Raw genomic sequence first — 21252 nt, 5'->3', positions numbered from 1 at the left:
GCTTCAGATTCCTCAAAATCCCAATGTGCATTCTTATCTTCAACAGCACTTCTAACCTCCAAAATCCTGTCATCCATGGCAAGTAAGCGATCAGCTGTATCTTCAAGTATTTTAAAGCACGTCATAATATCTCATCTTGATGCAGTTTCTGTTTCCTCTTTGATAATCTCTTCAAAATTATTGAAACAGGAACGCCCGTACTTCAGTTTATCGGAGAGTATGAGGAACGACAAGGCGTGTACGGCCCATGCTAAGAGAGTGAGAGAGAAGGGTAGTGAAAAAAATTTTCATGATTAAGTGGATCCTTCAGTTTATTCAATAGATATGCAAAGAGTTACGTCACCTTTTACAGCTGAATCGTGGAGTTGTGGAGAGGACGTCGTCCTGCGGCGGCTGCGTCGTCTTGCGGTCGGCGTCGGCGTTGTCTCCCGTCGTTGGTGTTTTCTCTGTATTAGTGTTGATGACTCGAACCTGAGGCAGGAACGGGGAAATGTGGAGCTTCCACATTGGACGTCATGGGACACTGGTGTGACACTTCTCTAAGGCGAAGCACGCCGAAATAGTTCCCACAGTCAATGATGTTGAACGCACTTTAGCAGCAAGGATAAAGTTAGAGTCACAGTTCCACGAGGATAAGATGGAAGGAATTATCGTATTTGGAATAATAAACGAAAACAATCTAGGACCTTCCGAGGTGCAGTGATTAAGCACTTCATAAAGAAAATTAAATTTACCGGGTACAGTCTCTGCACTGTACTCCATGAGCACAATACACTTGTTGAAATAAATGACAGTCCAAGTTCTATTACGTTGTAATTTTTAGAAAATCATCACTGGCACTTAAGATCATACGTGATTCTGAACAGGTTATGATGGGAATTGGCATGGTTCCTCGGAAAGAAATCACGCTACTGCATTCCACTGTCTTTAAGAGGGAATCTTGGCACAGTTTATTACGAACACAGTTCAACGGATAGACACTGTCTTTAAATGAAATGCAGGCTGGCACAGTCTATGCTAGAAACAATATCGCTGTTTTCACACAGTCTTTAAATGAAATCAAGGTTGGCTAGAAACACTATCGCTGTTTTCACACAGTCTTTAAATGAAATCGAGGTTGGCACAGTTTATGCTAGAAACACAGTCTTTAAATGAAATCAAGGCTGGCTAGAAACACTATCGCTGTTTTCACACAGTTTTTAAATGAAATCGAGGTTGGCTAGAAACACTATCGCTGTTTTCACACAGTCTTTAAATGAAATCGAGGTTGGCTAGAAACACTATCGCTGCTTTCACACAGTCTTTAAATGTAATCGAGGTTGGCACAGTGTATGCTAGAAACACAGTCTTTAAATGAAATCAAGGCTGGCACAGTTTATGCGAGAAACACAGTCTTTAAATGAAATCAAGGCTGGCACAGTTTATGCGAGAAACACAGTCTTTAAATGAAATCAAGGCTGGCACAGTTTATGCGAGAAACACAGTCTTTAAATAAAATCAAGGCTGGCACAGTTTATGCGAGAAACACAGTCTTTAAATAAAGTCAAGCCCACGGAGAAAGCTTTTAACACTAACGTTTCTGAACTCAGGTATACAGCCGGACTGAGTGACGAATTATGTCGCGACGTGCTTACTTGCACACACACACTGAACTCACGGCTTATTGCCGACTCCCCTCGCTCTCTGCCTACGGCACACTGCAGCTGCATACCGCACACTCTCTGCTTTACCCCAGGCTGGCGACTCGCTTATATTGCCGAAGGCCAGTGGGCGTGGCTACACATGTGGGCCCCAAGAAAATTTTATATCTTGGCCATCTTCACACTGATTGACACGAAATTTCGGCTAGCAGCGTTCATTATTCCTGCCTGCAAGGTGACGTTATTGAAATATTGAGATTATATTTCGTTCATGCAGCAATGCTATGGAACACGAAGGAACCTTCTGCGTGACGTCGCTTGTCCTTGGCCGGTGTTCTAGAACATCGCGAGCTTGCTTGCAGTTCCCATTATGCCTGTGCGCTCGGCGCAAGTTTTAAATGCTTACGGCCGGGTGTTAGCGAACTCCTCTTAATAAGAGAATGAAACGTGAATGCTCGTAGGGCGTTCCCGTTTCATTATGACAAGCAAGTGTAAAGAAACAACAAAGTTGTGTCTACTCTTTATTCATTTTCTTGATACTGGTATCAGTCATTGTCTATGCCATTCTTAAAGCCTTTTCTTTTGAAGTTTCACGAGACCTTGTATATAATGCGACCCACAATATCCTGTCATGGTCGGGAGATGTTACAGAAATAATCCATAATATTAATAAAGCACAGTTACAAAGCCAATTAACTTATTAATATATGTGAAAAGATGTTTATTCATACAATCTCTAATAAGATACTCAGAGCCGAACAACTCATAAAACAAGAACCACAGAGAGCATAAACAAAACAATAATCGGTATAATTTCAAAGAGAAACTCTAAGGTAAAATGGGTAGTGTGAACCCTTAATGGAAAATGACAGAGCAACGTTCACGAGTGTCTGTGGCCAAGTCTTTCCAGCTCTGAAACTTGGCATTGTTAGAACGCCAGCTGAATGTTGTTCGTGAAAAGTGAGAAACTGTGGCGTTTTCCATTTGATTGATAATTTCATATGATAGCATTACTTTTAAATGCAACATCCCAGTCCGTTAATACTGTATTCTGACAAGAATACTGATGTCATTGTAATGACCTACACAGAGTTCAGTTTAATATTTGTCTGTGCCTGTCACAGCGTCATGGAAAAAACGGATGAGTGGATCTTAATGAAACTTGGTATTTCAGTTTAGAAGAAGGTCGAGTATGATCATAGTTATAAGTTGTTCAAAAAATTTCAGGAGGAGGGGGTGCTTCAGACAGGGCCTAAAGCATAAACATCAATGTATCACTCTTACGGTTATTTTACAAGAAAATAGCTCATGGCATTTTTCTGTTTTGTACCTTTTTGAGATACAGCCAAAAATAAGGGAAATATCACTGGCAGTCATGTGAAAGGTTAAGTTGAAAAGTCAGCAACTAACTCTATACCCTGCAAAGAGAGTTTCTGTGGAGATCGTTCAGGCAACGTTTTAACGGCTTTGTAGATCTGTCTGTATTTTGTGACAATTAATCTGATACTTGGCCTTCTTTTATACCAGAAGGAAGAGACTGAATCAAGATCAGTAATAATACAAACCAATATGAAACTGTGAAGCTGCAAAATCTGGGGAACAACATACAGAGTCGACACAAATATAATCATTCGCATGCCAAGTAATTGTCCCGTCGATGACAGGTACCATCGATAGTATGTAAGAAAACATAAAAGTCCAATAATATGAACTGATGGACCCCCCTGTCAATTGTTACAGAATCAGATAAAGCTTCATCAACTCAAACTCTCCAAGTTCTATTTTCTAGAAATTTAGCCAAGCTGGACTATTCACTGTCACTATTAAAGTCAATCACAAACCTACAAATACCACTAAGACTAAAATCAAAGGTATTGGACCACACAAACTCTCTTCCCTTTGGACGACGATCGACCTTTCACTGGAGACTTGATTTTCCTGTGGAGTCTAAATGCTCCATGAGCTGAGTAAACACTGTACGCAGAAACACCGGTCAGGTATGTGGTCGTTTTCACCACTTCTTCCATCGTCCACTCCGGATTCTCATCCCGTAAGCTACTATACGCGTACATTCAAAACAATTTGCTTCAAAAATCAAAATGAAAATCCACATCCTGTTTCCAGTCATTCAACAAGGTCAAGAATGGAATGAATGAAGCCCCCATCTAGCGGCAAGGATAGGAATTGTGCTGGCTGCCGAAGCCTGTCGCACAACTCTGGGGCAATGATTAATGACTGACAGATATTGGAGAGTGTTGCTGAAATGAAGGATGAGCCACAAAGGCTTGTAATTTGCTTCAACTTCCTATTTTTATTTTATTTCCTACTTTTATTGGCTTTGAAATATTTTATAATGACTTAAGAATTACAGCAGCATTACCCACATATTGCTTGCAGCTGGTAGTCACTGTGAATACTGAATATTGCCAATAGTTCTCTTTGATCCATCTTCAGCATTGTAACAATTATGCGAACTAATGAGTAAGTTCTAACAAAGGAATGAACTTTTAACGAAGCTTGCAAAGCACACAATGCAATAAGATGTCAAACGCATGTTAAACAGTTTTATATCAATGAGAACAATAACAATTCACAGCCATTACGTATGAAATATAAGAGTTGTTGACAAATGTGATTAACATACAACATATGCAATATTTCCCACATTTTTACAAGGGAAACTTTTTAATCGGTCAAGTCAGTTTACCCGAATATCTAAATAAACAGAGGAAAGCTCCTGACTTAAAAAATAAGCAACAAACTTAGGAACTATTTAACGCTGCAGAAGCCTCTTCACTCTCCAGCAGCCTGGATAACACAAAAGAGACCGCTTAGAGCTTGAGTTAATTCCGAGTAAAGCAATATTTCTGTTAACATTACTTTTCTTGTCAGAAATCACCCAGAAGAAAGTGTGCTGCTTTTCTTTAAATCTTTTCCAGTTCTCAATCAAGTAATCCTCGTGAGGGTTGGTGTTCTTATAAGTAATTTAGGTCTATATGCCCTCCCTTTCAAATCCTTTCTACACCCTTAAATACCCTCATAACCATATAACAAAACAATTTCTCATTCACCAATTCAAACACTACCACTTCTTTACCTCGAAGTACTCCACAGTGGAGAAGTTAGCCGGACACGAATGGATCAGGACAGGCAAGTGTATTGCAGTTGCCTTCGCTGGCTCCACCCCTTTGCCACAGAAATGTAAACTAAGCTGCGGCAGTTTGAGCAGGTTCTCACCTTGGAGACGAGACTGAAGCTGACTTAGAAATTCCAGCTTAAGCTATAGGAAAAAATCAACAATAATATTAACATTATGATTTAATGAACGAAAAGCAAGTAAACAAGAAAGCATGCATTTTTATATGACTAAAGATTATTGCCATTGCAGCTCCAGTTTTACATAGACTCTGAACTAGATGGAAGCGACCTTTCATTTCAAATATCCTACACACATTGGTCAGGATTTATATTACTGAGAAGGAATTGAAAATGTCACTTGTTTAGATGAATGAAAGGAGTCTTATACAGAGATAACCAATTGCAAAATTAATAAAAGTTCAAGGAGCAGAGAACAATAGGTCACCCAATTCTACATTTTCCATTTCGATGTGGGTAAAGCACAGTGTTGTTAATAGCACACTGAAGCGACACACAATGTCTAGTTCATGTGCACAATATTAGCTGTTAATGGAAAACCTTGTACACAGGAAAACAATGGTTTTTTTACCTTTGGCTGGTACAGAAATCATCTGCATCTGAATAGGTCAATGATCTCTATGAAATGAGAGTTACATTTCACAAATATCCTACCTTCAGAGTTTAGAGTCATTTCAGGGCACATGACTGTGAAGACCACAGTACAGTAGTGGAAAATCACTATTTTTGCTGTCATAATTTGGATAGATATACTCATTCTAGGTGGACAAAAATTATCATGAGCAATGAATGAACATTATAGAGTGTCATTAGCTTATGTTACTGTTTACATTTCATGGTTAAGTTTTTATAGCAGTTAATTCTAGGGATTTTTTTATGGTTGCAAATTCACTCCAAGCTGTTGAAAATGTAAAATTGAAAACTACTCATGTGGCAAATTATATTTCTACAACTACTACCCACATCATGTAGCTACAAAGTAGACTGCAAACATGATATTTGGTAAAGTCACTCAAATATTGTTATTAAAATTTTGATAACTTTTGTTGAATATGTTATTGCACTTACTTTCATAAATATTAAGCTACATTCATGATTTAAGATAACTGCACACTAAGAAAGTGTGCTAAATTTCACAGGGTTACAGAGAGAGTGAAATTAATATTCTAAAAAATACAATTTTACAGGAGAGCAAATCAAAGTATAAAAGTCCAATAGTGTAAAAGTCCAATATCTCAGCTGTCCGCCTGCCTATATCGGCCAAACAGGTAGAAACTTTGACATGAGGTACTTAGTTCATCTAAATATAACAGATTTTCAGCTATGGGAAAACGTATGATGGACTCAAACCATAAATTCGTGAATACCGATCAAGATCTAAAAGTCTTAAACATGGTTAATACAGGCTCTCTGCTCAATATCTCTGAGAATTGTTTCATCCACCTGGATCAATTCTTTAATCCCAATTTCAACCTTAATGAAATATCTGGAAAAAAAACAAACCCTTTATTTGATCTATTAATTCCTATTTTCAATAAAAATAAATACCTAAACCCCCTTCTTTCCCTCCAGCAATCACCCACCATTCCACATCACTCAGCCCCACCTTAGGTGGTTGTTTTTTTTCTTAACCTTAGAATGGTAACAATACGCCTCATAGACGTACACGCAAATGTAGATGCCCGCCAAAGCGAGTAACCTTGACAGGGCATCCCTACCCTCCAGCTATGCTCAAACAGCCCCCCCCCCCCCCCTCACGTGTGTCAGCCACGTCCCAGCCGTGTTCCTGTCCACGTTCGGTGAGTAATAATCCCTCTTACGTAATGTAGTGCGCCTGAGAGGCGCATAGTTACCATCAATTGGTGTGATTTTCTAGTTTATTTCATATGAGTTTTTATCAAATTTGTTGTAGGTTATCTTTCTTTTACGTGAGTTTCTTCTGGAACAAGAAATTACTTTCAACAAGCTAGTAAGACTGTCTTGAAAGTCTAGTTTTTACTGGCGTTTATTTTTATGTACCACTTGTGCCTTGTATATCTTGTGTTGGAAACAGAATAATTAATTAAAGTTTCAGAAAGAAAATATAATTGAATTCACCTCTATACTTAGTAATGTAGTTAACATGAAGAACATTGGAGAAAAGAAAGATAGGAGACAGTACAGACGTTGTTTTGCGCCGTGTACGCCTTGAAAGCGTATAGTTACCAATAAGCGTTAAATTTCCTTGTTACCATTCTAGGGTTAATGTTGGAAACAAATGAACATCTCAACTCTTCCCCATCAACATCATTCTGTTCATACTTGTTTCAGCTGAGCTGAGTTCTAGAAGATTCCTCAAGTGATAGTATTTTAAGTGCTTCTTCAATGATCCATATTGGAAACAAATCAACATCTCAACACTTTCCCATTAACATCATTCAGTTCATACTTGTTTCAGCTGAGCTGAGTTCTAGAAGATTCATCAAGTGCTGGTATTTTAGTGCTTCACCTCATCTTCTGTGAGGTGCAGTCTTCAAATTGGAGGAAAGCTGAGAGCTTATACAGGACATGTGATTGTGATGAGTATTTTTCAAATCTTTATTTGTCTTACATTGAATTTCATGGTTGCTTCATAAATTTTATTGATTTTGACTGATGATGGCCTCTGGTAAGACCAAAACTAGTTTCAACAAATATATGTAACCTTTTTAAGGTTACAACAAACAGTATTGAATAGGTAAAAACCTTTAGCTTTTGTTTTACACTAAACTGTAAACATGTAAGCACCACCCGCATCAGAGGTAATAACATGAAGGTGCAAGGAACTCAGCAGACCGCAAACAGAAATAGAGTTTCATTATTAAATATGAGTACACTTATGAATATTATCTGTTCATCTTTTTAGAAAATTTAACACTCTTCAGTAGAATTGCAGTTCTATTAGTTATAGTAATTTAGAATCACTTTCTTACTTCATTCTTACCCAGGTACAGGTAGATTTGAAAGTGAACGTATGTGTATTGGGTTCTATTAGACTAGAAGTACAGTATTTTGTCTTCTGCAATGTAACCACTCTAGTGTAATCTCTAAAAATAAGAGTTAAATCATTTATTGCCCTGCCAGATAAATGAGAATTTAAAGGATCTTTTATGAATTTCATGAAACATTGAGGGATAAATTCTAGGATGGAGTAGTTGTGTTTCATCCACTGTATTATCACGCAATATGGCAATTTGGGTCATCTTCTAGTAATATGTATTTCAGACATCTATGGTACATTTAAAAATCAAGAATAATAACAAAAGTAATTCGAGATTGGATTAAAATGAGACATAAAGGCCATGAGTGATAAATGAAAGTAGATTTGCTTATGTGGAATAAAATGAAGTTTTGCTCAGCTGTAGAAATATTTACCTGGAAAATGGTATGCCTGCAGGTAAATGTATACTTTTTGGAAGCATTAGTAATGTGACACTATGCGTTCCGATGAAAATGGAGCATGCGTTGAAAAACTTTACAGCATTTGAAGAACAATAATAAATTCTTCTAAACACTCAATGACCACAAGGTTGAATGGAGTCAATTTTAACCCAGGTACTGTGCATCTTTACTGTTTCTACCCATTCTTCTGAATGATAAAATGATTTTGGAAATATATCATCGTCGTAATGTCAGAACAAGATTCAATTAAGTGATAATTCATGTTTAATCACAAGTCATACGTCAGTTGTTGGAAGTATAGAATTTAATAGAAGGCAAACCAACCTTCTTTTCCCCATAAAATTCAGGACTAAAAATAAAGCCTAGGATTTGAATATAACCTTGTAAATAAATTTAGAGTATCCTGAGTGCATGGAATGAATGTGGTTGTAGATAGAAATATTTTTCAGTGCCATTTATTTGAAATGTGGTTCCTAATCTGACCATGTGTTCATCAAAGAGTGCCAGATCATTCCTGCGTTGTCAGTGCAATTGTTCTTTTACGGAGGATTGTTTGCTTATTTCTTAAGGGAAAGATTAGTGACATGTTTAATCCATTTATTAACTAAATGAGTTTGAACTGAATAAGATCGAAAAATTTTCTAAAAATGAGCAAGTATCAGCAGAGGAAATTATTATGTAAATCTTCATGAACGTCTTGTAAGGCTTATTTCGTGTCATAGCCGACTCAAATATTCATATATTAATTTTTTTAAAGGATGTTTATGACTCAAATATTAATTTGAGTTTGTTAATCAGAAACCTGAGTCACTTGAGAGACTACATTCATTTATAGAACATTTATTATAATGTTTAGATGATGTCAAATATGCCTAGAAAATCATCGACAACACTCAATACCATTCATATTAATTATTGGATGGGTTTCCTGTATCTACTACATACACAGCACAAAATCTCAAAAGAAAGATATATTGATGAGTTTGGGAAGAGTTCTCTGTGAAGAACATAGTAGTGTATGGATATACGTATCAAAATGCATGCAAATCTAATAGGAGTCGCTTACCATAAAAGTGTACCAGTAAGGGCCGGTTCTACCATCTGCTGGTAAAGTGGCTGGCAGCTGCCCGGGAGGTAAACTACCTGGAGGTGTAAATCGGCTGGTACTTTGGCTTGCGTCCAACCACCTCCGCGCAAGCGCTAGGTAGCTACCCGGAGCTAGACACCGATATACGAGGTTGGCTAGACTGATTTTCAGCGATTTCTCGCTTTCGAGTGTGGTGCTATCTATCGTCAGATGCATGAAACCCATTTCGATTGTCTTATTTCTCTGTGCTTGCGTCTGCTGATTATCACCAAAAAGCCTAATAAGGGGAGTCTTAAGAGTTATGGACAACGATTCATGTCAAGCTTTCATGATTTTAATCTATGATCTTCAATATCAATACCTAATTGGGATTAAAATCTCGAGATTACATTTTCTTACGCCAGTTATAACCTGTCATGCAAGGCAGCGTGTTTGAAAGGTATTCTCGTAGTAGACTGGTCAAGTCGCTCGCTCCGTAATAGAAGGTACGCAGGTTTTCATCGTGTTTCTAATTTACATTTTAAAGTGTATTTTCGTTCCCTGCCGTTGTTCTTAACTCTCTTTTACGCGCTTCCATATACGTATATACACACATCTTCTTTACGGACTTATTGCCTTTGAGCATTCTATCTGCAGGCTTCTGTGAATTGATTAAGTATCTCCGCGATGCTCTATTTGCAACTAGTTCTGTGACCTCGTTTAGTTCCAGATGCTTCCATTTATTGATAAAGCATTTCATTTTAATTTTTAACTTTATGAAGATAAAGTTGGAAGGTACTGTAAATGTAAAGAACTAATCGGGATAAATATCCATTCATAGGAAGAGGAATTAGGGAATGGAATACTTTCCAATTTCTTCGAAATAATTTACAAGCCTATGTAAACAACTAATAGGGAATCTGCTACCTGGGCGACAGTCCTATGTGCTATTAATCATAACATCACTTGCTATAGGTAGCATACATATAAAGCAATTTTCCTAGTAGACATAATATTGTGATAAGAACGTATGAAAAGAGGCATACAGATTAACACAACGCTAATAATGGAAATAAAAAAGATTCGTCATAATAAAGACTCGAACCTGCACACTTCATATTACGAAGCGAACGTGTTAACCACTACGCTACGAAAACGCTTGGGTTAGGTAGGATACATACAGTAATATATTTCTTGTGTCCGAAAACTGAAAAAGTAGAAAATTAAAGCCCATTTGAAATGATTTCCAAATAGATTTTGATTTTACATCCTTTTAGAGTTTCTTTACGAAAGCTTGACGTATAAAATGTGTTCCCTGCGCTACCGATGCGAGAGGCTGGTGTGACCGTTGCAACTAAAGAGAAGCATTAATGTTCAAAATCCTGCAATACAATATCGATCACTGTTACAGTATACTGCTTTTTTCAGTATACTAAGCTAATTTGAGTTGCATATCACCAGAAATACAGCTAATAATGTTCAGCTCTCAGAACTTGCCCGGCAGGTAAAGTCTTATCGGGCCCTCGAAGTGGCCGAGAAATTACGCGCCGGGTAACGACGATTTATGCTGCCGATAGCGCTACCTGGGAGTGGTCGGACGGAAACATCCTTTTACGTGGAGGGCAAATTACGCGCTACTTTACCAGTAGGTGGTAGAACCGGCCCTCAATCACATTAAATTAAACCAATATAATTTTGAAGATCTGCTCCCTGCATCCCGGTTTTTAAATGCCTGTAAATAAAATCTAGACTAAGGAATATGGCTATGGACCCAAGCTCTGTATTCAGGAGATGCGTTGGTTCGAACCCCACTGTTGGCTGTCCTGAAAATGGTTTTCTATAGTTTCCTGTTTACACTTCCAGGCAAATACCGGGTCAGTTCCTATTCATAGGTCACAGCTGATTCCTTCCACCTCCTTACCCAATTTCATTCACCATCATTCATTTCGTCTTCATTAGCTCTGTATTTCTACTAGGTAATGTTTATTTTTCCATATTTTCTCTTTGCAAGTGTAGATTTAATAGATTCTAGAATAGTTAGCAAGTGTGGATATGACACGACATTTTACGTAGTAAAAGAGATAATAGGATCTTCCGGACATTAAGTATGGTACAGGTGAATAGAGTATATACAGTTCATAACAACATAGATATGTGTTTCTAATGTATTATAGTGTACAAAATAGGTTTATGGATAGCATGATCATTGACCATGTGCACAGATTTTGACAGTTCATTCTTTTTATACGATAAATGTAGGAAAATTATTTTGCTTTATGACTAATGATGACCTACAGTTCGGTTGAAACTAGTCCCTGAATGGAGATGTAATGTAAACATTGCATAGTTTGTATTGAAAGGGTGGACCTTAAAAATAAAATATTTAACTATTATTGTGATCACAGTTCAATACAGATCAATCATCATGAAATTTATATATTTTGATTGCTAGACCTTGCCAGGGCATAGAGAGGGCTGAGCTACCTTGGCACCACCTGACAGCAGTTGACATTGTTACTAACTTTTAGCCCCACCCTTCGCCGCATGGCCACCACTCTGGAAGACGAGCAGGAGTGAAAGGGTGGCCTCTCTCCCTATATTTCCCTCAGACAACTACTAGAAATCTTGAGGGGACTGGAGATTGAGAATGTTGTGGGCGAATCTGTCTTCTGAGTTATTTTCAGCTGCTAAACCCAGCCTATGTACGGCGGACCGGATGTGTTAAGTCTAGTTCAATTCCGTGTGGGTGTGCTGAGAGACTGTTACTGTGGAGTACCGAATGTTCTGCCATAGAAAGAGAGTACTGTGTGTGTACTGTTGTTAAGTTCAGCTGGAGTTGTGTTCCAGTTGAATGTCTGTCATGAAGTTGTATTCGGCTCTGTCGTGAGTTCAGGCTCTGTAGTCTCTGAGTGACGTGACAGCACGAGAGACCGGTATGTGTAATCGAATGACAACTACTAAGTGTACAACTGACGAAGGAGTACTGAGGCTCATAGTTGACTAGACAGTGCACACATGCATTAATGAAACTGTGTAATTGTGTAAGTATGTAGTACTGGAGAAAGTAAACTGAGAAACCAGTGTGACTGTGTTAGTGTGGGTAAAAGAGTATAAACAGTGTGTAAATAAGGTAACGTCCTTAGTGTACAAGTAATGAACAGTAAATAAAAACCCCACCTTATACTTAAGAGTAAAACGCTACCAGTTATGTGTTTACTTATCGCCCCCATCACGTTACATCATTATTATTATTATTATTATTATTATTATTATTATTATTGTTATTGTTGTTGTTGTTGTAATCATCAAACAGCACCCACGCCTCCACAGACAAGGGTCAGGTGAGCCCCAGTACATGAAAATGTTGGACAGCCCTGGTCTAAGGGCTAGATCTTGAATTTGAACTTCGTATATCAGTTACTGTACACACGTTTTCTGATTCTCCAGGGCATCACTTTATTTTCATAAATTTCACAAAGGCTTTCATTTGTTAAGACATATTTTACAGATTTTATTCAGAAATGAACCCACAGATTTGAATTTATTCATAATCTTGTTAAAAATTCTGCTCAGTACTAGGTAACTGTTATTATGAGTTGGAGAGAAGAGTGCTCCAATTGAGGCTGGATACAAGGGATGAAGGAGAGGAACTTCACACAAGCAGAAGTATTGCCAACTTTAATAACAGGAAAATGGCTGTTATATTTGTCTTGTCACTAGTGAGTCTCTGGGATTTAGGAAAGTCAGCTGCTTGCTTCCTTGCTTGCTTGCTTGCTTGCTTGCTTTATTCGATATACATATGTAATGGTAAGGTACTAACAAGTTACAAATAAAGTCATATACTGAAAGGTAATAACTTGGATAGGGACAAATACAAGTATTTAAAAAAATACAATATTGTTACACTGATAATGAAAAAACTTTTTGACCTTTTTAAACCCTTCCACTTCTGTTGAAACGTAGTGGGCTTGACAGTAAAGATATGATCATCATCAGTAACCTATACTGGAATTAAAAAGAACTCATATCATAATTGGAGACCATGTTACTGAAGAGATCACAACACAATACGGTGTGAGACAATTTTTTATAGCATAACTCAAACTACTTTTTAAATTACCCTGGAAGTTGATGAATGAATTGTGATCAACTGGAAGCAAATCAACATTTTCTGCTATGTGAATCACATCATGATACTTGTTGACAATTTTAGAAGACCCTCAATTTCTTTTGAACACCACCAATGAGACAGGCAACAAGTTTGGCCTTAAATAAACATTTCCATAACAAAATTCATGGTAATTAGCAAACACCAAGTTGTTATCACCGTGGATGAAAACATCACTGAAAGAGTACCTAGAATGCTGGCTAACACGAGAATGGGATTCGGATATGTCATAAAGTTTTATGTATCATTGGTTCTGAATTCATGATAATTAGCAAACAGAAAGATCACCAAAGCTGTTATCACCCTGGACAGTAACACATTTCAGATACCTACAGTAGAATGCTGGTTAAAGAAGAATGGTATTTGTACGTAAAAATAAAAACATTTTGCGTGTAAACATAATTTCAGATTTGAAACTTGTTGCTGCATTGTGAAGTATTATGTATTACGGCTAGTTGCTTTACGTCGCACCGACACAGATAGGTCTTATAGCGACGATGGGACAGGGAAGGGCTAGGAGTGGCAAGGAAGCGGCCGTGGCCTTAATTAAGGTACAGCCCCAGCATTTGCTTAGTGTGAAAATGGGAAACCACGGAAAACCATTTTCAGGGCTGGCGACAGTGGGATTCGAACCTACTATCTCCCAAATACTGGATACTGGCCGCACTTAAGCGACTGCAGCTATCGAGCTCGGTAAGTATTATGTATAACTGGTTCTGCTTTACAGTGCTGAGAAAGAGACAATAAAAGATTCTAGACTTTTAAATGTGGATGTATTGCAGAATGTTCAAGATCCTATGAGAAAACCACATCACAAACATTGAAATACTCCATCATTAAATACAATGAGTTCCATATTGATGTCAACTACATGTATACAAATCTAGTAGCTGAAGATGTCCTACATTTGGACAAAACATGTTCTACTAATAGTTATTAGGTGATTCCTTACTGATTAAATGTTGTACTGAAAAGGTGGAACTATAGCATTTCTTTGTGTACGTATACTCCATCATGCTCGGAAATCAAGTGGACTTTTAACCCTCACAAAATGCAGGAAAGCAGCCTATTTTGGTCACATCTTCCCTAACAACAAATTCAGCCTGCTAAAACTGATAACAGAAGCACGATAGAAGGGAAACTTTGATGTGAGTGGTGAAGATTATCCTGGATGTGGAAGCTTCAACAGCAGTTTGACATTCAATACAGGAACCGCGATATGTTAAACACAAAATAGTGAGGATTATTCTATAAATGTCACCAACCTTATGTGAAAAGACAGTGCAAGAAGAAGAAGAAGAAGAAGAAGAAGAAGAAGAAGAAGAAGAAGAAGAAAAAACAACAATTATGAAAGAAAGTGTCTTTCTTTCTGTTGCTTCCTCCTTGAACACACTGTGCTTTATCAATGCAAGATACTATATTTTTATAATGACTTATTACAATATATTTCACCAGTGAATACGTACTGTGATATACAGGAATTCTTCCACAAATCTAGACATCCTGATTAAATTTTTAACAGGCCATAAAATATAATCCCATATCTAAGACTGTATCAGAAATTGAGAGTTATCTAGATAACAGACAGTAAAAAAGTAGGAAGTTTCTTCAACTATCAAATTAGGAAGAAAGACCTTGAATTACCTCGTGCCGACCTAAGAAATATGCTGGTGTATAGTCTGGAAGCTGAGAGGAAGTATTGTTACATTCTAGTCCTAGGTGTTGGCTCAGTAAGTCTTGGAGAATTTCTTGTCGAGCTTGCTCACTCTGTTGTAGGGCTGTAAACTTGCTCTCCTCACCTTCATACTGAGTAGGATCCATTTCCAAGTGCACCTATCAACATAATCCAAACTCTTCGCCACTACATATTTGGCTCAAATAAAGCAGCAGTATATAAGGAGAGTTCCACATGAATGGTGTAGCTGATTTTCTGACTGAACATACCTGAGAGAAGACTACTCTACCACCTGAAGCTCCAACTGTAGCCAGCAACAATGATGGGGTATGCCATGTCTCTTCTGCTCCCAAAACTTGTACCTGAAGAGTGTGGGATTTATTGTCGACATCAACAACCTCCACAGAAGATGGAGGTTTTGGAGGAGCTGACATTCTGCAATGATAAAAATATTTTAAAGAAGCAGATACACCTTTCAGTAGCTTTTAGTAAAATTCAAATTTTCATGACTCCGCAACTACAAAGGCTACTTCAACAAAATTTTGCATGCTTTACATAAACTCATTACCAGTCATGAAACAGTGTTCAGATATTTTTCTCATTTTTTTCACTGCAAATTACTTTCACCATAGAAAGTATGTTATTTGCTTTATGTCCCACTAACTACTTTTACGGTGTTTGGAGGTACCACAGAAAAGCAAGCATAAAGTTTCTTCTTCTTCTTCTTCTTCTTCTTCTTTTATGACCACATAGGATCACTTTAGTCAGTCCGTCGTTCAGGTCTCTTTGAAGGGATTGTTCGGGCTTTGCGGTCCTCCCAGTACTTCTTCAGACGCTCCGATCTTCGTGCCCTTTCCTCAGTTGAAAATGTGCGTGTTGTTGGTTTGTTTTGTGTAAGGGTAAAGCGGAGGTTTGTATTCTTGAGTTTTGTATTCAATTTTATCTTATTTTTGGTGTCTTCTGTTGTAAGGCCTATTTCCTTCAGATCCTCTCTTACTTCTCTGATCCATTTACATCCTGTTGTGGTATTTTTTGAGACGAGATTGTGTTGTACTAGTTGTTTCAGAAGTCTCGAGTCCTGCATCCTCATGATATGTCCAAAGAATCCCAGTCTCCTCTTACGCATAGTATCTGTAATGGGTTCTAGCTCTTTGTACACGACTTTGTTAGGTATTAACCGCCACTGTCCATCTTTCTGATATTTTTTGTTGATACAGGTTCTTCCAATCCTCCTTTCAATTTTCTGAAGTCTGTCAGTCTTTGATTGTTTATTCAGGTAAAAGAGTGTTTCTGCTGCATATGTAGCTTCCGGTTTTATAACTGTGTTGTAGTGTTTTATTTTTGTATTTATTGATAGACATTTCTTTTTGTAGATATCCCATGTTAATTTTTGTGCTTTAGCTAATCTATTTGTTCTTACTTGGATTGAGATTTTTTCATTTAAGTTATGTGTTATTACTTCTCCAAGATATTTAAACTGAGTTACTATTTTGATTTTATTACCATTTATGGTGACTTCTTTTAGCTGTGTTGGTTTTTGGGGCATAATTTCTGTTTTTTCAAATGATATTTTGAGGCCAATTTTATTTGCAATGTTTTGAAGTTCTGATATCTGGGTTTTTGCTTCTTTTATGTCCACTGCTAGTAATGCTAAATCGTCAGCAAAACCCAGGCAATTTGTTTTGATTATTATTATGCAAAATTTGATGCAAATATCTTCAATAGTTTTTTTTTTAAATTATGATGAAACCCATGTGCAAAAATTAATGTTATGGAAAATGAGCAACAAACTTTTTTTAATTAACTATGTCAGAGGTCACCTAAAATTAAAGAAGAAAATAAATAATAACTAGTACTATAAACACTATGAACATGACACAGAAGGAGCCTCTCCAAAGAGTGTGCTGATTCGTGCATTCCCTGGTTATCGGCACACCGGCTAATCCTTTCACATCTAAAGCACCATAACTTATCTATAGTTCTCTTATATAAAAAAAATTTAAAAAAACATTTGACAGACTGGGATGTAGCAAATGGCATCTACCAACACTTATATACCATCTTTTTAATTACTGGAGATAATTATGTCTTGTTCAGCATATTATGGAGAAAATTATATTCCCTAAATAAAACTAAATTGAAAATGCAATTTTTTGACCCACTTACCTGTCTGTTTACCCACTAACATTTGGCTCACACATGAAAAAAAAAAAATTTAATCCCATAAATTTAAAGTGTTACTTTTTAACATAAAATAAAGATGGCCCTAACTACAAGAGCAAGACTTTTAACAAGTTCAAGCTTATGCCCACTCTTACAGCATCCTTTAAATATGTGCCTCGGGGAGTAAAGAGTTACTATTGATGTCTTCCATCTTCCCCTTAATTTCTCCAACATGTACTGTACTTCATTATATTTAGTAGGTACTTACGAAGTGTCCTGTACAATCCGGAAGGAAAGAGAAACAACTTGGTTTGGTTCTGTGCAAGTCTAGTGTATGATGAAACTATTCTTTTTTAATTAATTCAGAAGCCATAAGTTAATCTAATGACAATGAATAAACGATCACACTTTACAGTGCAGCAAGAAGTCTATACAAGCCAAGTAGGGCTTTAATTGCAAGGACATTTCATTACCTACATTTTATAATGAGAATTCTGTTGTTTCATGTCCTTCATGGCCCTTCTCTTTCTTTTGCCAATACTTTCAATCTTCAAAGGATTCGCACCTCTTCCATTTTCATTTCTGATGTCAAGAGAGGATGGTCGCCCAGTTGTGAAAACAAAAGAAAAGCAAATTTATCTCCAAACAGGCCATGGAGGCCCTTGGAGGGGTGGAAAGTAAATGTTTCCACTATCCATAACCTCAGCACTTGGTGGGGGTAAAGTGGTTAGCTCTGTGCCCAACAGCTTTTGCCCCCAGGAAGAAACCTGGTTCCCAATTTTTTTTGTGTGTAATCTGAGTGAACCTTGGAGTCATATGCACCTCTGGAAGTGGAAATGTCTTTTCTCAATTTTTTTTCGATTTCCTGATGGTGATTTAAAACAAAAGCTAAGGTTTCTGCCTATTCAATACTATTTATTGCAATCTTACAAAAGTTACATATATTTGATTAAACTATTTTTGTGAGGTTACGTCATGAAACATCTGTTATATATATTAATATGAGTTTATTTAATGTAAGAAAATGTAATTAATAGTATACAATTTATCATTACCTGTATACATAATGTATAATCCAATGTAACATTGCACAACACACTGTAATAACCAGAATAATGTATCTTTGGCACTAAACTTCTTTTCTGAAAATTGCTTTACAATGCACCGACACAGATAGGTCTTATGGCGACGATGGAATAGGAAAGGGCTAGGAGTGGGAAGGAAGCGGCCGTGGCCTTATTTAAGGTACAGCCCCAGCATTTGCCTGGTGTGAAAATGGGAAACCATGGAAAACCATCTTAAGGGCTGCCGACAGTGGGGCTCGAAACCACTATCTTCCGAATACTGGATACTGGCCGCACTTAAGCGACTGCAGCTATTGAGCTCGGTAAGTATTATGTATTACTGGTTCTGCTTTACAGTGCTGAGAAAGAGACAATAAAGAATTGTTCAGAAATTGAAAAAATGGAAGAACTATTTGTAAATACGCTAAAGTAAAATATACACATTATTTACACAAAATTGTCCTCATTTCTTGCAAAAACTTTTGTTATCTTCAATGTTAAAATTTGAAATATAACTTGAAATATGACATGCCAGCCATAACATCTCGTAATTGAATACAATGTTCATTGTTGCTGTCCAGTAATTTAAAACGGAAGAAACTAAGTCCTTTATGAACTGTTGAGAAAACACTGAAGACAAACTATACACATTATTTAATAAAGTATTTTAACCCTTCTAGCAAACAATCTTTCTTCAATGTTAAATATGAACGACCTTACTTGAAAATGTTACAAGCAGTGTTGATATCTAGTAGTTTCAATATGTTGACTGAGGGAGATTGAAATTCAGGCCTCGGAACAGGATTGGGGTCAAATCCACATCAGAACATTTAAAAATTAACTTGTATGGAAACTTCTTTCAAAATTAAGCTACCGTATAATCCCGAATACCACTCGCAGATTTTTCCCCAAAATATTGGCTCTAAATCTTGGGTGCGAAATGTATTCCAGCCATTCATTCTCATAAATATTTACTACATTTACATGGAGTATTGAAATAGATTTGAATACGGTTACCGTACTCAATATACCACATGTAAACGGGCATTCAGGTCTTATTGTGTTTTAGTTGCATTCTGGAAAACTACATAGATTTTTTCTCAATACGGTTACAGTGGCATGTAAATGCGACATGTAAGGTAATGAAATACGGTAAATCAAAGAATATGGGTAAATGTGCGGTAAATATGAAAGCCGCTGCTGCGGATGCTCGATCGTAATTTGTTTCACAATTGTTGCTGGCATGCTAGCTGTGCGAATAGCTGATCTTGAGGGATATCGTACTTTGCGAGAGTTGAGACTGTTGGTTACAGAAGTCTACCTTGCTCACATTCGAATTCTGTATCTGTCCTGTGAAAGTGCTGTCTTGATAGTAAGTGATGGATTCAAAACGGCATCTGCGGTCGTTTACTGTGCGTGAGAAACTTAAAGTTGTAAGCGAAGCTGAAATATATGGAAATCGTGTCTTGGCAGAAAGTATGATATTGATGAATCGTGTATTCGTGATTGGCGGAAGAAGGAAAAACTTCTAAAAAGTAATGGTGATCACAGAACGTTCGCAGGCGGAGTGCAGTGTTTCCGGAAATTGAAAAACAACTCCACAAATTTGTGATAGAAAAACGTGAGTTAGGATATGGTGTTTCTAGTGAAATGTTTCAATTGAAAGTACTAGAGATCTCAAAAGAACTCAAAACACAGGGTTTTACTGCAAGCCGCGGATGGATCCCCTTGGGAGCTCCAGTTTTGTTGGTAAGTGTTATTTAATATTATTCTCAATGTTTTCTGGTTTCGTTTGATGTAATTTAATTACTTTGGTATTTTGGTATTTCCTTGCTTAATGTCATTTTTTAAGTTTTAAATTTAACGTGTCTGAGTTTGCCCTAGGTTTCCATTGCCGTAATTTCAGTTCTATCACTTACTTTCGTTTTAAACTATACATTGTAATGTGGCATCACCCTTTTATGTAAAATCAAATTTTCTCTAAGTTACTTAATTATTTAAGGTTATAAACTTCATAGTTGGTTCCGTATTGAGTTACGATTACATGTAAAAGAAATACAAAATATTTTAGTCCACCTTCTCAATACTTAACAATCATGCGATGTTTACAAAACATTACAATGTGCTATTACAAGGTGCTAGTTTCGGTCCTATAAGGACCATCACCAGCCTAGCCAAGATACATAAGGGTATACCATAGTCCTAAAACAAGAGTTATGCGGTGAGATGAAAGAATGGACTGGAGATGTGGTGGAATGATATACATATACATATAAAATCATTATATGTCTCTTATCAAATTCAAACCAATTCCCGCAAACACAAGGAAGACCACTAAACAGATCACACGCTTCGACAATGATAAACTTTGGCAAAGGGTCGAGGAGTTCCAGGAGAAGGCTAGACCAAATGACTGTGACTTTAACAACGCCAAAAGTCTCCTTGTTGAGGCCGCCAAAGACGTTGCAGCAATCAAGAGAAGCAACAAGCATGCCTGGTGGAATAGTACCTGTGAATCAGTCCTCCAAGAAAGACTCAATGCGTGGAAACAGTACTACTCTACAAAATCAGAAAATGATTGCGAAACCTACAAAACCCAACGTGCCCAAGCAGCTAGGGTGTTCAGAACTGAGAAACGTAAATACGAAAAATCTCTCATTGAAAAGATAGAACAAAACTTTAGGAAGAATGAAAGCAGAGAGTACTACAGAGCCTTCAAACGCAAACTCACTGGCTATAAACCAGCGAAAGGACAGCACACTGGCGACATCAAATGAAGAAAATTGCAGCATTCTGGCAGATTACTTCAAGAATTTACTTAATTGCTCTAAACCGCAAAGCGCCATTGAGACCAAGGGACCCTTACTCAAATACCCAGATTCCAGACCACCCGACAGAGA

The 21252-nt window shown here is 37.2% G+C and overlaps 1 protein-coding gene across 1 annotated transcript in view; it reads right to left on the bottom strand.

Moving 5' to 3' along the window:
- The window catches only part of Hcs (holocarboxylase synthetase-like protein), a 307518-nt gene that overhangs the window by 54298 nt on the left and 231968 nt on the right, over positions 1-21252 (bottom strand). Inside the window, exons 12-14 of the mRNA XM_068226846.1 lie at positions 15395-15552; positions 15095-15283; positions 4738-4920 (exon numbers count right to left, since the gene is read on the bottom strand). Of these exons, the coding sequence (XP_068082947.1) occupies positions 4738-4920; positions 15095-15283; positions 15395-15552 (530 nt within the window). The remainder of the gene's footprint in view (positions 1-4737; positions 4921-15094; positions 15284-15394; positions 15553-21252) is intronic.

Source organism: Anabrus simplex, chromosome 3 (genome assembly GCF_040414725.1).
Source record: "Anabrus simplex isolate iqAnaSimp1 chromosome 3, ASM4041472v1, whole genome shotgun sequence".
NCBI classification, from domain to species: domain Eukaryota; kingdom Metazoa; phylum Arthropoda; class Insecta; order Orthoptera; family Tettigoniidae; genus Anabrus; species Anabrus simplex.
This window is presented reverse-complemented; position numbering and strand designations above follow the sequence as displayed.